Source organism: Schistocerca nitens, chromosome 8 (genome assembly GCF_023898315.1).
Source record: "Schistocerca nitens isolate TAMUIC-IGC-003100 chromosome 8, iqSchNite1.1, whole genome shotgun sequence".
NCBI lineage: Eukaryota > Metazoa > Arthropoda > Insecta > Orthoptera > Acrididae > Schistocerca > Schistocerca nitens.
In genome coordinates, this window is record NC_064621.1 from 243,563,808 (window position 1) to 243,582,000 (window position 18,193).

An 18,193-nucleotide genomic window follows, 5' to 3' on the forward strand; every position below is an offset into this window, starting at 1 on the left:
TACTTCCCTATCCAATATTTTTGCTTCGGCTTGTAACATCTTAATGTTATGGTTCACTGATTCTTGTACAGATTTTGCATAGTTGATTACTTCCTCAGTCACATGGCATAATAGCCAAGTATTTTTTCAAACATCAGTCTCCAAGCTTGTTTGATGTACCCAATCTGAGGACATGGGTACCCATTACCCTTCCCTCCTACTAAAAGTCCCCTGCTCCCCCACAACAGTTCACCACACTTATACTATACTTTATACTGTACTTATACCTCGCAAACACAGAACATAAATCTACTCACATCTCCTAGATCGTAATGCGTAATGGAGTTCTTGCCATTGGTTCACCTAAAACCTCTCTCTCACTCCTCCACATACTCATTTTCACGTTTTCTTTCTGTTCCCACCCCATAATTCCTTTAGAAACTTCTGGGATTCCATGAAATGATTTCATACATCCCATATGTACAGTTGCTGTCCTTGTTATCAACTGGATCTTGATGTTCACTGGTGATATAGTTTCCACAACTTGATATGACCCTTGATATTTTGCAAAAAATTTCTTCATCTTCTGCTTTTGGCTACAAGAAATCAATCATATTACTCATTGGCCAACCTTGTATTGTGGCATTCCTACTGTATGATTCATTGCTTCTTTTTGCTTTTCTAGTGCCATAGTATTGGCCTTGCGTACCCTATTCCATATTTCCCTTATCACTCTCACAAACCCTTTAACCAATGCTCCTGGCATACCCTTCTTGGCCCTTAACATACTAAATGGCAGTATAATCTTACGATCATATACTACCTCATACAGTGATAATCCTAAATTTGTGTGCTGCTTTGAGTTGGACGCTGAGACTGCCTACCTTAAATGAATATCCCAGTTGGTATGGTGTGCATCCATATAGCATCCAAGCAACTTCCCTATAGTTCTAAGAACTCTTTCCATTCTGCCATTGGCTTGAGAACATTACGGACTCGTCAGTTTTTTCGTGCTCAACAGCTTGCACCATTCCTTGAACAAATCCAACATAAAGTTGGTTCCCCAATCAGTCACTATCATCGCAGGTACCTGAACTTCTGTATCCAACTGTTTACTAGAGCTTGCACCACTGATGCTGTCTGTTGGTTTTGCAATATGGCTATTTCTACTTATCTTGAAAAATGGTCTAAAATCATGAGTACATATTTATTCCCTGCAGGTGTTTTGTTGAAATGACCTAATACATTAATCCCTTAAAATTATATAATAGAACAGTCCTGAGCAATTGAAGATGTACTAATGCTGTAGGTAACCTATACAATGGCACTCTTGTCCAACACAGATCTGCTTTCTGTGCACACTGAATGCAATTCTGCACATGTTGGACAACATCCACCTTCCTGTTCCTCCACCAGTACCTTTCTACTGCTCTCCAGTTGGTAAATATACATCCACCGTGACCTGCTACCAAGTGATACTGTATCTCTCAGCTTTGCTGGTACCACAACTTGTTGTCCCGACATAGTTTTTCTGCACAGCAGCCCATTCTGTACACAAAACTGTGATTGATCATAAAACTGCTCACATTCATCACCTGTCTTCTGTGCTTCCTGCCATTCCTCAAGCTCATTATCTTCTGCCTGTAGTACTGCTGTTTTTCTTCTCAATCCATCTGCATTTCTGTGTTTCTTTCCAGGTTAATGTATGGCTTCAAAATCAAATACATTCAGATGTACTGCCCATCATGTCAACCTAATAGATGAATCATTCAACTCTAGCAACTGTTTCAACATTGCGTGATGTTTTATCTTTCAAAACTTTTTCCCATAGAGATAATATTTGAAATTGGTGATTCCATAGATATGGCTTAACATTTCCTTTTCTGTTGCGAAGTAATTCTTCTCCGCTGAGTTTATTTACCTTGTGTAGGCCACTAGATTTTCTGTGTCCTCAACTTTGTGAGACAACTTGCAACCAAATGCATATTTGCTTGTGTTGCGTGACAGAATGAATTCCGCATTGAAATTTGGAAACACTAAGATCGGACTTATCATTGAAGCTTTTTTCATTTTCTCAAAAGCATGCTGATAATTCTCTGACCAAACAAATTTTTAACCTTTCTTCAGCGATTGTGTCACTGGCCTGGCAATATCCACAAATCCTTTTATTAACCATCTATAATAATTCACAACTCCAAGAAATGATTGCAGTTCCTTCACTGATTAAGTTACAGAAAATTCATGGACTGTTTTAACTAACCTCTGGTCTGTCCTAACACTATCCTTATTGATCATGTGACCAAGATATGCCACTTCTTCTAACACAAAATTACACTTCTCTGTACTCAAAATTAAATTTTCTGTCCTCAGTCTCAAGAATGTTGTATGGGCTGCTCCAAATCACTTGCAAAGACGATTATATCATCAGCATACACTATGCAATGACATGGTTTAAACCCTCTGAGAACTCCTTCCAACAACCTCCGAAATGTCACAAGTGCGTTTCTCAATTCAAAAGGTATCTTTCTCAACTAATTATGTCTCCACAGTGAAGAAAATTCTGTTCTTTGCTAATCTTCTGGAGCAACTTCTAGTTGATGGTAGCCACTCCATAAGTCCAGTATTGAAAAATACTCACACTGACCTAAATAGTGTATGGTTTCTGTAATGTTCAGCAAAGAGTAGGCACCCATTATAGTTTTATCATTCAAGTGTCGATGATTCAAACAGTACTTGTATTTTCATGATCCATCCATTGATTTTTTGGGCACAATGATAATCCCGGTCGCCATTGAGTATTACTTTCCTCAGTAATCTCATCCTTTACCTGCTGATTGATGAATTCCTGCAGAAGTGGCTGCAAGTACCTCAGTATCCTGTATAGTTTGTGGTACACTGGTGATTAAATTCCTGTCAGAATCCAGTGCTGTGTAATATGCATTACAGGCCTCTTTTTTTGGGGGGGAGGGGGATACACCTAAATTCCAAGAGTAGCTCTTCCATTTGTTGCTTATCACTCCCCTCCAGATGCTTCACTTTCATTTGTAATGCAGTTTCAGTGGTATTTGGTAATTGTCCACAGCCAGCGTCCACTGTGCCCCAGTATTTCTTCTCCAGTGTATCCATGTTAGCGATCAACAACCTCTTTGTTAACCTTAAATCCTCAGCACTGAAGTTATCCACAAACACAGGTCTAATTTTTCACCATTTACTCCTTGTATGCATACAACACTTCTTTTCACATAGCAGTGCTTCATTTACTTTCAGTGGTTTCACACACAAGACTCCTAGACTTAACAGAACCCTTAGTAATTTCCTGGCACCCTTAAGTAGCCAGTTGTGTGAAATAAGTCTTACTGTGATTGTTCACAGTTTAAAAGTTTTGTCATACTTAATAGACTTCTCTTGTGACATCGTTACATTTGCAGCAGTTTTGCCCAACTGAAACATTTTCCTGTCAAACTCCACCACGTGTTCCTGAAGGTCAATATTGCCCTAATGTTGATGCAAGAAATCCAACTGCAGGATCATGTCATAGCCCTCACTCAAATGTGGCACAATTTCTTCACATTGTCTTAAGTGAACCATACCCACGCCAAAATCAATGTCCACTGATACCAACAGTGTGACATCTCTTATGTTCCACTACATGCAGTCTGTACTGTGGTGGTTTCCATTGCTTATTTTTCAACAGATCTCCACTGGCTATTGAAACATGTGCCTCTGTGTCCAACAGTGCCTCTGTGTCCAACAGTATCCTGCAATTCTTTTTCCACACCATCCTTTTGACTGCACTATCCACCTCTGCGTATTACTTCATAGAATCTAGTTTTATTGGGAATGCCTCTAGGTGGACCTCAGATTCCCTTTGGTGTTTAATGTTTGCTTCACTCCCAGCCCCGTACCGTTATCATTATACCGACCTCTGCCCCTCCTCCCACGGCCCCGTGGCTATCGACATTGCTTCCACACAGACCCCATCTTTTTGTATCTATAACACCTTATATTGACTTGGAACACTATCTGTCTAACATGCAGCCTGGTTGACACATTAATTTCCTCACATTCTACAGCCATTCTAACAGCTGCATGTAAATCAATCGGCACCCTGTTCGTACTCTCCTTGAACTTTCCGGATGCAACCCTATTAAAAACGTGTCAGCCGCACTCTGTTCAGCCTCCTGTGAAATAATTTCATTCACTGTAGCATTCTACCCCAACTCATATGTAGAACCATTGATTTTCCTTATTCTACCTGCAAATTCTTCTACTGATTCTAAAAGCCTCTTTGTCATCATACCCAACTGTTCCTTAAAATTCCTGACACTGTTCCGTAAAATTCCTGTAACTTTGAACTAATCCCTTTCTTAATTCTTCAAATGTTCCGCTCCCTTGAGAACCTCCATATAACACACATACTTTTGCTTATCCAGTTAATGAAAGGAGTATCTAAACTTTTGTTTGACAAATCTGTATTTCACAGTGATGACAACATTTCTAATAGACCATGTAACTCGGTATTGTCTGTTGTCAGTTGTGCTACCTTTTCCAATAATATACATACTGCCTCTGGTTCTGAAACACCATGTGTCTATGACTTTGCCAAAGCCTTGCCCTTCTTGACAGTCATTTTGAAACATCAACAAAGTAAAATATATTGACTTAATTCTTAAGTTTAACTATCAGTCATTTTAATACTCGACACTGTCTAGCCATATGCCTGTAATGCTTACATGTGAAACATATTACAGAAACTGATTCTATACTTTGTGCTGAACAAACTTCCAAAGTACACTATGCACATCTGACAGGTACTAGCCAATTATGTCCCCTTTCCTGTAAAGTGTGATAAATTAACTCATTGGCATCCTGTATATTGTCGCCCATAATGCTGACAGAGCACAGCATTGTCCAGGCAGTGGCTTTTGACACAACTGCATTTGTCAGTGGAATACCAGGCCCAGGCAGTCTCGGCTAGCTGTGGCTGTGTGTGATGTGGCATGGCTCATGTATGTTTCACTATCCAACGGGCGACAAGTAGGTGACGTAATGGCAGCGACTCACTACACAGCATTGAAGGCCAGGAAGATGTTTCCTAGGGCCAATGCTGCCCTGATTTGGTTGTGGCTCCAGGTCCCATGGTTTCAGAGCAAACTACCCTGACAAAGAATCGAACTGTGGTCCACAAACAGCATTCTGGGCACTGCCAAAGTGTCGCAGCCCCAAGTCAATAGATCTACGATACTAATATAAGTGACTTTAGTGTAATGACAACCTTATGAAAAGGAAAGTTGCTACTCATAATATAGCAAAGATGCTGAGTCACAGATAGCCACAACAAAAAGACCGTCAAAGAAAGCTTTTGGTCAAACAGTCCTTCATTAGAATTAGACAACGCGTGCTCACACACAAACACGGGCGCGCGCGCGCACACACACACACACACACACACACACACACACACACACACACACACACACACACACGCGCGCACATGCACATGCAAACACAACTCCCACACACATTATTCCATCTGGATTTTTCCTTTGTTTGACTTTAAAGTAAAATGGCTTCCGAGCTATGCTTGCTTATGCTTTTTGGTTTCTTGTGGAACATATACTAAACATTTTGGTAGTTACCAGTGTGGAAAGGCTTCTTCCCTGTTCAGCTTAGGTACTGCTTTGTTAGCTGTTTCCACACATCACCAGGCTGGCATACCTCACACCATACTAATGGCTCTGTTATATTTTGTAAGGGATCACACCTACACTTGCCTCCAGCTGGTGCTACAGCAAACCATTTTGTACTTTGCACATTTTTGACCAAATATTGCTGGTACATTAGAGCAAAAATCTTATTCAACCTCATAGGGACAGGAGAAACGTCTTTATAATTTTTCTGAGTGTGATATATGTTGAAGCAAGGTTCCATACACAAACTCGTGAAAATGATTAAAGCAATTTCTAGGTCGAGAATGTATGTACTTCACTACCAATCTTCCAGTGAAACAGAAAAATGTTTAATGGGTCAATAGCCAGTTGCAGTGTACAAAAAGCCTGGAAAGTATGCACAATGCAATGAAAGTATGCCCTGAGAAATCATACGGAAAGAGCTGAATGCACATGTGCACATTGCCCGCAGCTGGAGAGTTAAACTGAGGAACGTGATTAGGAATACACTGTTAATTTAAAAGCAGCTAAAAACCGAGGAAAAAGAAAAGCAATGGACATTTCAGAAGTATGCAGAGCAAAATATGTTCTCAGGTAGAGCCAGCACATCAAAGACACTGAATCTTTAGATCTCAATCTCAAAAACTGATAAAAAATGTTAACATGATATCCTGATTTTCTTGAAAGAAGGTATGAATTGTTGTAATGCAAGTGGAGATTATATAAAGAAATGTAAAAGAATTGATTAGAGAAAGTGAAGTGGATCCTGGAAGTAAATGGAGGTAAAACAGATTTCAGTTATTCACAGTTTATTAAGAGGGCATAAAAGTATTTTCTGTTTTCTTTTGTAATATCCCAAGTTATGATTTATCATGCTTGAAATATCTTTAAAGCATTCAGTCTTTTGTTGTTAAGCCATCAGTCATCTCATTTATTCATTTCATTTCCTGGACAGTGGGAATCTGTTCATTCTAAAAATAACTTGTAGTACATTGATGGTAGTGCTGGCTGAGGATTTTGGAATCGTATTTTGATGAGCTACAATATATTTATTACTATAGTCCAGCTGGTGGCATTTCCTAGTTAACAGTTTCTAATTACAAGCTGCTTCTCATTTATTTTTGTGGTGCAGTATTGATGTCTTTGTGAAACTCATAATCAAATAAAGTAAACAATGTAGATTTCCTAATCATTGAGAGTGACAAACCTGTGTGTCAAAAATGTAATTTTTAACTTTGTAAATTTCTTTGAAGAGAATTATGTATTGTTTAAGCTAGAGGCAGACTAATATGACTACAAAATATTTCCTTATAAGGAAGGTATAGCGTGTACCTAGTGTAAATGAGAAAACATGTTTTGTGCTGGGAAAATATCAGCTGTTTTTGTGGTGGTAAACTATAATATTACAGCAAGATTTTAAGTAATGTAACTACTTTAAATGAGACGATACATAGTGGGAGATATTACCTAGATGGTGAGATTCACTTCCTTTGAAATGTCCAATTGCTGTTCTGCACTGTATTGCTTCCATTTGACTGGAAATGTGAGGTTGTGATGACCGTTACATAGCAGCATTCATTCTTCACATAGGCAATAACCAGCCTCTATGAGAAATATCAGTGCGGCACTCTTCTCTTGATAGAATGATTGCTGTGTCCACTGAAATTCGCTGCACTTTTCAGATAAGAAATTTTCCAAAGAATTATATTTGCACTTAATTAAGGAAATTTTGTACTGGTAAAAGCATAACCTGTCATGGATATTTTCTGATGAGTAAACCACCTTTGAGGCAGCTGCCCGAGTAAGCGGTGGACAATTCTGGACTGGCACAAGTGACATTTATTTGTGACAGCTTCCAAATTCAGATTAAATACATACGAAGAAATGGTAATTCACATTTTAGTATGGTGTAAAGGAAATACCTTGATCAAGTTATTCCCTGATAATATCCACAGAACCTGAAATTTTTAGGCTCTTTGGATTCTCCTAGATTGTAGCATACAGCCTGCTTAAATTAAATTTAGATGATGTTCTGTTCAAACCAATTGTGAATGCTGTAGGTTCCCCATCTACAGATTTTTAAAATACATAACAAAATATTGACACTGGAAGTTGGATAGACACTCTGAACAGGACATACCAAATTCTTAGATGTTTGTAGATATAATTAAGGATCCTTTTTTATTGCCTGAAGAACTTATAAACCTTGACATGGTGTCATTGTTTACCAAAATAACACTGGAAAATGTGTGTAATATTCCTGTTTGCCATTAATCATCTACCAACATTACGTTTTATGAATGTACCTAGAAGCAACATATTTATTGTAAAACCAGGAAGCTTATATAATGACCTTTCAGGCACTCCACTCTCATCAACCGTTGGGAACTCCAGTTTCTACTTCAAGGTACATACAATACACAAGGCTTGGATTTATTGACTCATTTATGAGATTGAACTTGGCTGGGCCACATCTGATGAACACGTTGCTATTGACCAAAGGAAATCTGTACATCTGAATAAAAATAGTAGAATGGAATTTTTTCACATTCTGAGTATGTGTAGCATTAATTGTTGGTCCACTTATTCAGTATTTCAAAAAACACTTCCAAGCATCTTCCTTCTTGTGATCTATGATAAATCTACATAGTACACATTCATATATAGTATCAGGATCATTTCCAGTATGAAGTAAGTATTTAACTACCTTGTGAAGATATTCCAAGATAAAGATATATAAAAGTAAGGTGATGTTGCTCCTAAATGTAATTGCAGATGCTCATTCAGCAAAGTAGCTTTCTATATTGTGCTTATAATTGTATACATGCTGCAAAGATGTCAGGTTTTGGCAACATTTCTTGTGAACAGGATGTATGCTATGAACACCATACAGTTTTGATGTGTCCTAAAAGTATTGCTGAACATTGGTAATGCATGACATATAGCCAAATAGTTAAATATGTCATATCTGGATAACATATCACCAACAGATATGGCATTATATCTGACATTACAATTAAAAACCATTCAACCACAACTTCAGATACTTACCATAAAATTCTACCGATTGTACTGTGACTTCACAAATTACACACCAGCATCATTCATAAGTTTTTCACTTATAAATCTGTGCATTCTACGAAAAAGTCCTGGGTGGATTCCAAATATTGGAAGAGTGAAGATAATTGGACACTATACAGTAGACGTGTTGTGATCTAAAGGCTAATAAACAAGGTAGAGATCATTGCTAAGCTTTTTGACAGCGTCCTTCTTCAGGACTGATTAAAAAAAAAATTACATACACATTTTCATGACTACAGTGCCAAGACATGTAGCCATCTTGGACAATGAAGCTTAGCAAAAATTTCTATCTTTTTTATATGGCTTTTGAAGAATACCTTTCTTCCCATAGCATCCATCATAACATTTTAATTCTACGCTCATGCTACTGCCTTTGAAAGTAGCAGACTTTCATTTGAAAGTAAAATAAACTGACGTGCGGAATTATTGGAATTTAAGTGTAGAATCGTTTTATGATCACAGATAGACTCCTTGTTTTTTTATTGGACCACATTGTGATAATTTCAATCTTCTCTAGTTTCCTTAAAGGATTCCTATCACGTTATCCTCGAGGATAGTCTGAACCATCACATATTATTGTATTAGTGAATACTAGAATGAACATTCCTTCGGGTAGGCCTTGGTCAATTTCCTTTCACATCTTTTCCATTTGTGATAGTGTGTGCTAGGGGTGTAATTCCATGATACTAATGAGCTGCTAAATTCTAACCCTCCCTATTCCCCCACAAAAAAGGGCTATAAGAAAGATGCACCCACAGTAAAGGAGATAATGAGACTTGTATTAAATAAATCCCAGTTATTAAAATATAATTTCAGAATGAAATAGACCATTGTACATTTTATCATAGTAATGAACTGTACAGAAGATAAAAATTGCATATTGAAATTCTTCTTCACAATATATCAGAGCACTTCTGTTTCATTTTTATCTAAAAATAATTCAGTAAAGGAACTTACAAGTGACATCTCTGTTTTATATATCTGTAGATTATAAACTTCTGACTTTCATGAAGCATGTCAAAGAACAGCGAAGGAAAATTATGTATGAAGCAGAAAAACACTGGGGAAACAATAGAAATAGGAGTAATAAAGTTGTGAAGGATTACCACATGAAATAAGGTGGTAAAGGATGAGAAAGATAAAAATGTAAGTGGGACAAACTGGGATTGAATGAATGTAAAAAGGATGCAGTGTGTCATTAGGCAACTTACTGTGGGTCACGAATGGTAAAGGATAAGAAAGGTTAAAATGTCAGTGGGACAAACTGGGACTGAATGAATGTAAAACTCAGTGAGTGTGTCATTAGCCAACTTATTGTGGGTCATAAATGGTGATAGAATACATTGAGTAAACCTGAAGGTAAATGTAATATTTTACTTACTTAGTTCTTTGTCAAAATATGAGATTATTAGGGGAAAAAAAGGTCAATTCTGAGCTCTTGTCAGTGTGGTGCACTCAGCACTTGCAACATCTGTGTAAGGTAAGTGTGTCCTTTTGTTTTTTTATGTCAAATAAATAATGATTATGAAGACACATGAATAATTTAAACAAATGTTATATACAAATAAAGGTTATATTACATGAAACTAAAGACTGTGTTGGCCAGTGAGCTAGGCCCAGTAAGATGTTAGGTAATAGCTGATCGGATTGACAGTCTTGCTGAATTACACTAACATGACATCAGTTTATCTTGTGCAAAGACTGCAGATTACTAGGTGACAAGACATTTTTGTAGTAATCTTTGGTATTGTAGTGTGTAGCATACATAGAAACTGATCAGCATCAGTCCAACTGTATGATGTTAATTTATTATGATAGAAGGCTTATTTTTATTAACACAGTTAGAGAAGGTATAATACTGTTATGGTTCTAACTCTCATACAAGAAACTGAAAGAAACTTTTTCTTGATAATGTTTTTAATTTTTGAATACACTTCTATTAGAACCTTTTACCCATCAGTTTATTTGTTTCTCATGAGCTGACCCAAAGCATGCATATTAAAACTAATTAGCTGCTCTGAGTGAAAATTTCACAAATGCACAACACTGCGAAAAGGATTGATCTTCACATTTGTAAGAATTATCTTTCAAGAGGAATCATAGAATATACATCATTGAGTGACCATAGATTTAAAATTAGTTATGGACTGGTTGATATTTTTGCCAAACACCATTCACAAATACAATAATTATGGGGAAAAAAGATGTCAGTACATTGTGTACCTTCCAATGCACAGTTTATAATTACGTGCTGGGTGAGATTATACGGGGTGGTCCACAGGTGTGAGCTATCCTTCCAAAACAAAAACAGAGAGATAAACAGATATTTACAATATTTACAATCAAGTAATATGAGATGGGGGCTGGGGGGGGGGGGGGGGGGCAAACTGTAAAGTTACTTTTCCAGTGAGGTGGCCATTTTGGAAGCCACCATCTTGGATGCAACTTGTAATTTTCAAATGAAAGGGGATCATGTGATGTATCAGACACGTAAGAAATAACATGGGAGAAACAATGATACCTTTCACTTTTGCATAGATTTATTTATTGTTATGTTATGAGTGATGTTTCTTTCTTATAGCCCATGTGAAAGCTGATGGCATTAACACAAGCTGAAAGCACTGAAATAGTTCTGATATAAGAAGAGAAGTCCATTGCCGAGGGTTTCAACCTATGCTTCCCTGACACCACTCATTAGCCATAGTGTTATGGCGAAATTTCTCATAAAATAATATGAAACTGGCTCCGTGACATACAAATTGAAATTTTGATGATCCAAAACAGCTATGGATGAAGCAACATCAACTGTTCTGTAAGAAATTAGGAAACTGGGGTGATTTGTACATCAGTAATAAGAATTTTTGCCACTTGCAAATGTCAGCCTTACAGCACGATCCAAATCATCAAGTGCTTTCCAGAATAACCAATGTGGAAGATGGACGAAAATTATCATTTCTGCCATGGTAGGTCATGGAGGTCCAGATATCCACCAAGTTCCCTGGATTTAAATCCATTAGATTTCTGTCTGTGGGAATAGAGAGCTAAATGAATAGAGTTACAGATACTCGTTAGATATCAACCCTCACTGGATGAATCTGTCAAACGTAGAAATAAAAGTGATATTTTAGTGTGGAATATGGGGTTCTGACATTGTGGACCATTCTTCATTCAGGATACAATGAAAGCAGACAGTTGTTGGATGAAGATATACTGCAGTCTGAAGACAGGACATTTTCAACTTACTTTCAGGACAGTGGTGTCCCACTTGATCACAGTTTAGCTGTTCATGCATACTTGAATATCCAGTTTTTGCAAACATTGGTGGGTTGTGGAGGTCCAGATATCCACCATGTTCTCTAGATTTAAATCCATTAGATTTATGTCTGTGAGGACAAGTGAAAGCAATTGCACTTGGGGTGAAGATCAGAGTGGGTTGTTGATGTTTGTGCTCACATTCTGGTTCATGCGTTCGTAAAGTCCATCAGAAATGGGTGAAGGGGATAACAACCTTCTAGTGTGTTGGCACATGACTTCATTTTCGTTTGAAAACTACAAGTTGCATCCAATATGGCAGCTTCCAAAATGACCAATATGTTGGTAACGTACCCTCACAGGTTTTCCCCCTTTTCCATCCCTTACTTCTTGTCCTTAAATCTCTGTTTAACAACCTGTTTTTCTTTTAGAAGGGTGTTCCACATCTATGGATCACCGTGTAAATTTAGCTGTAGGCTTTGTTGAGCAATGGCATTTATACAGCAGCTATAAGATATGTGAGTGCTGTCACCTAATACTTATCTGACGTCATTGTAGGAATGCTAAACTAAATGTCTAGAATGTTCTGCAGCTATGTGAAAGAACATTCTTTCATAAAGAAATAAGTAATATTGTTATGAATAAATAAAAAAATTAAAGACTAGAAACCATAATATGAATAATTGAAATATGCAAGTCTTGTAACAGCTTTTTATAAGGTGAGGTTCAACAGCTGTAAAGTATGTTATAAAATGCACTTTAACCACCATGTGTTTATTTGTCCCATTATTTAACTACTGGTTTTGGTTATTAACCATCATCCAGGATGTAGGATACAACAGATTAGTTAAAAACATTCCATATTCCTTTGAAGCTAAACGGTATAAAAATTATTCAGTGAAATTGTACAAACACATGACATAATTTGTCTTGGAAATTGACAGTCATATCTTATCTCAAAGAAACAGACCATCCTTGATGAAGGTTAATAACGACAACTGGTTGATGACTAATGGGACAAATAAAGACAGTTGATAGTTAAAATGCATTCTACAAAAAGAGCTTCTAACAGCACTGGTGTAAATAGAACTAGAACACCACTCTTGTTGACATAAGTTTCATGTTCAATACTGAAACTGGGTGGAGTACCAACTGTTTAAGTATGTTACCAAAGTCCAGTGAATTATAGAGAACCCTTAGACTGGCTCTTTAATTAAAAGTTATCAGCTTGATGGCTACATGCAAAAAAAGTAAATAAATAAATTAACTTACTTTTCTACTAAAACATTTATTTGGGAAATCAAGCCCTTGATGGGCAGTGAATTGTACTATATTATGTACAGAACCTATCAGTGTGAAAATGGAAATGACAAAAAGTTTTGATAGTTAATGCATTTGTTTTGGAGTAGTCATTCATTTGTTTTGAGTTACTGATTGCCTGTACTGCTAGTTTAGTCATCAGCAGATAAGCACTTTTGTAATGTACATTTGAAACCCACAATGAATATTTTAGGCACATTGTCTGGCACTGTTTCAACTGCTTATATTACTCTATGAAAACTGCAACAGCCGTGGCCTCAATAAATCCAAACACAGTAGATACGCACAACAATACTCCTCCTTTTATGACCACAGTTATCAGCTTTACAGTGCAGAACTGTCTAATAGAGTGGAAACGTGAAAGAAGTTATTTCAATATCATCAGTTAACTGCATGCAGGCTATTGATTGGTAGTGATGAACCATGACTGGATCTCCTTCTAAAAAGTGTATTGACAGTTTATGGGGAACCATATAGGAAAATTGGTGCAAGATGGTTATAAGAATGTGATGGGTTTCATAGACCCAGAAATTAATTTAAGGGTAAATGTTTTTCAACGAAGTGCTTTAGATTTTGAAGAACACTGAAAGCATCTTTGGATTAGAACAGAAAAATTATTGGGTGAGACAAGCCATGCTGTAATAAAATGCCTGTTATTTTTGTTGTGGATTGTCTTTATAAAGTCCATGAGAGTTTCTTATTTTACCTCATCCATACAACTTCCTCTCTGTTTTCTTCACTATTTGCTGCAGTATTTCTTATCATTTTTTTAATTTGTTATATGTTCTCTCTTTTGCTTATGTGTAGAATTGCTTTTTCTTATGTATTATTTTGGGTATGGTATTAGACTATTATTGACTTTTCATCATTGATTATCTTTTTAATATATTTAGTTTTAGTTTTCTATTTGTTTCTTTAATTCTGATTCACCCACTTTGCCATTTATGGAGTCTGTTTCCATCTCTGCAATTCTTAATGCAAGTTCTATTATTCCCATTTTCCTCTGAGTAACAGCTCGGTGAGCATCCAATTCACCATTTTTCTCTTTGTTCTCAGAAAAATTAGCTGTACATCTGTAGTAGTCAGGTCTTTACCAGTTATATTAAAAAGTGTAGTCCAAAATGAAATGCCATCTACGACAATTAAAAGCTCTATTTTAACAGATCGAAAGGTAGAATATGATTAATGACCACATGTCAAAGCAAAACAAACATCAGCCATTCAGGTCAGTGGAGCTGTTAATGATATGATACAATGTAGTGGATAAAATTCCTTCCAAGAAGGATGCAGCAGCATAGTTGGAATTTTAATATTGAACTAACAATTTTCATCATTCTGTCCCTACTTCCTGTCCTTTTTGTAGAAATTATTATATATCTTAGTTCATTTCATGATAATGTCTGTGAAATGCTTCAAATTTTGTTGAAGGTATAAGATCTTGAATTACATTGTAGCACCTGACATCCGGGTTTCTTTATAGTGAATTTATTCTTTTAACAAATTAAAGACATACTACTACAACTAATACAGTTAGTTAGTGAAGTTCTTATGTTCCTCATTGTCTTTATGTTTTGACTCTGTGTGTGTGTGTGTGTGTGTGTTCCTACATATACTCATGCATGTTGTGTAGCCCGAGAGTAGATAATGGTATGAGTGCATGTCTTTGTTTTGTGAGAAGGATGGTAGAGGATGCGATTGAGAGGAGGGTCAGAGAAAGAGTGAGGGAGTGGGAGAGAAATATAATAAAATCCAGCTTTCAGATTTTTCATTTGTGCTCATATTAGTTGTAAATGACCTGTATTTCATATTAAACATAGATGTGTCATTACTAGAGTACATGAATAAGAACTTTTGTTTGTTTATAATGAATATGAATGTCTGAAATACTGCGATTGCCAAAGAAAAAAATCTGAGCTCACTAGCTACACAGAGATCTTGAGATGTTCAACAGACATTTTAGGAACAACCACTCAACTTTGAGCTCTTAGAACCGTGTGTTTTAATGTAAGAAGGAGGGCAACAAAAGAGCAAGTATACACAGTATGGTGGTAAGGCAGTGGAGAGGTCAGCCTACAAAGATCATTTTGCTGTAGAGAAATTTATTTTTTGCCAAGAAACTAACAGAAAGATCTGTCTCTCTTAGAGCTCACTTTGATCTTTTCAACTGAAATTCACCAAATTGTTTTCTCTTTTTGTTTTGTCTCTCCATTGCATTATTCAAAGAAGCAGAATCTAGTTACTTTTCTAAAAGTGTTTTTAGTCCTTACCACAATCAACATGGTAAGTGCAAAGTTTTGATCTAGTGCTGTTAGGAGCAAAAATTGTCTCATTTTATTTTTTGTTTGTAGAATGACAGCTTAAAACAATAATTGATTGTATTTACTTACTTGTTTTGGTACTAATGCTCATGTGTGTTACATTTTTCTGTACCTAACTTTGCTCTAGGTATTTAATTGTTGAACCAGTTGTAGAGCAAGGTTTTTTTTTCATTTTGCAAAAGATCTTATTAAATATATAGCAGTAAAATGTGAGCCGAGTTAGATTAACTAACATAATATGTAGGATAGAGTTTGCAAGAGCTGTAATATTTTTGTTAATGTTTGTGGCTGCTTCTTCAGTACGTGTTTGAAATTATTACAGTATTCTTGTGATGGCAGCTGGCTGTAAGATTCTGAGAATTAAAGTTTTGGTTGTTAACATAAATTATTGGTATAACTGTTTCCCAGTTTGTGAGTCACTTTCGTGAATCCTCGGTGAATTTTACTTTGAACATTATTTGCATAATTTTCAGGGGGATACAGAATCAGCCAAATAAACCACATCATTTCATTGAAAATGAAAGACTTCTTATGTCATGTAGAATTTGCTTTTTACATCATACTTGCTTTTCACATTTTCTGAAAATTGCAGAGTGCGCCTCCTGAGCATTTCATCCAAAGTCATATGAAACTTTAGAAGCATTTTAATTTCATTTGCTGCTAAATTAGTTTATAACATTCAGCTGCTATTTCATTTAAATAAATTCAAATAAAACATTTTCTGCTCAAAAACTATGGCCTTGCCTATATATTATAATACTGATTTTGGATAGGAGATGTGGAATGCTTGTGATAGCCACATTACAGGCCAGCCTGAGTCTTCCGGGCTCTCCATTCAACCTGAGGCGAGGTTCACGGGGCAGCCACCAGTTCACGCTGAGAAACGGCCGTGGTCGCTTTGTGGGACCCCCAGGAGGGGACCGCAAGCCTCTCGTGCTCTCCACCTACTTAGATGCCCAAGTATGTCCTATCTCATGAGCATCAGTTCACAACAATTATCTAAGCTTTTGTACTCTTTCTTTTACTTATCTGATTTTCAGATACATTTTCTATATCTACTGTAGGTGGAACTTCCATTTCATAAACTGCAGTTCTGAATATTGGCTTTTTTGTTATCCTTTGTTTCCTAAAATTTGTTTAATTTGCTTAGGTGTGTTGTTTCACAGTTATTGATTTTCTTCTTTTGCACAATAAACTATATTCTGCACTAGTTTCCATTAATTTTGCACACAGCCCTGCCTTCCATAAAACAAAAGTCTGTGCCATTTCATACATAGATTGGCACTGTAATACTGCTTTTTTCTGTAGTTTGTTAATGTAATCTGAAGTCTTTCAGAAATTTTTAGAACTTGTAATATCTGAAGATCACTTCTGAAAGGTAGGATCCTAAGATTTGTAGAATTCTGGAGACTTGCTTTGTAGCATGATTTTAAAAAAAATTTGTGAAATTTGTTTTGTAGTTTCGTCAACCCACTGCAAGTTCCCTTTAGATGTGTTTGTAAATTAGTAATAGATTTAACAAGTGTTGCAAAGAGATTTCAGGGATTATTAGCAGAAGTTCACAGTAACTCGTAGTCTTCTGCTGTTAGTTGTCCAAGGGTGAACTCTTAACTGCATACTTACTTTTTGTAGTGTTGGGTTTGCTGCATGTAAACAGCCTCTTCTGTTTTGTGTGAAGAAGTGAAAAATAGAAAGAATGAGAGGGATGGGGATGGGGATGGGGGAGTGTTATGGGCTGGGGACGAAGAAAAAAAAAAAAGAGAGAGGGAGGTCGAAGATCAGTTTGTAGACAAGCAAATGGAAATAAAGCACCTGTGAAGGAAAGAAAGAGGAAAAATGTGCTAGAATTACTTCTGGCAAGTTGCATATTTGATTATTTACTTACAAAAATGGAAGTTACTCATGAACCATTTCATCCTGGATTTTGCTTTCCTTTGTGCTGTCAGGTGGATGACCCCAGTTGCAGGTTGCATACGTTACAGCTCCCTTAGGCAACAAAAGTTTTATTTTCAATATTTAATAAAATTACTGACAGAAATTTAAATTTAAAATGCTATCATAACACATTAAGTCAAGTATTAAAGTTAGTTACTGCATTCCTTGAGGCAGTATAACTCGTGGGGCACGAAGTACATAGTCTGTATCATCCACTACTTGAGAATGAGAGCACTTGAGAACTTCCAAAAACTTAACATGTAATTTGAAGCCTTTTGGAAACTTTCTTCACTAACACTCCCTACAAAAAATGAAAGGAAAAAGGTTTATTGCTTCTTATATTCTCGGTGTCCATGCAGTAAAATTTCAGCATTGGACATGATGTTTTAATTTGTTGCTTCTTTACTACTAACTCCATCCACAACCTGCAAAATTATATCATTGTACAACCAATAGTTCGGGGAATACGATTTTTTGTGCATGGGAGTTCTGTCTTTTAAAAAATTGGGTTTAATTGGGTTTATTGTTAGCTTGTAACGTGCATACAAAAATATTAGTTGTTGTAGTTTCATATAACATCAAAGAGATTTAGTTTTCCTACCTACAATGTTTGTAAACTGCTGCATTTTACTGTCACAA

At 36.4% G+C, this 18,193-nt stretch overlaps 1 protein-coding gene across 1 annotated transcript in view; it reads left to right on the forward strand.

Annotated features, from left to right (window-relative positions):
- The window catches only part of LOC126199500 (sodium channel protein para-like), a 391,295-nt gene extending 374,698 nt beyond the window's left edge, over window positions 1–16,597 (forward strand). The window contains exon 11 of the mRNA XM_049936423.1: window positions 16,427–16,597. Coding sequence (XP_049792380.1) covers window positions 16,427–16,597 — 171 coding nt within the window. The remainder of the gene's footprint in view (window positions 1–16,426) is intronic.
- The last annotated feature ends 1,596 nt before the right edge of the window (window positions 16,598–18,193 follow it).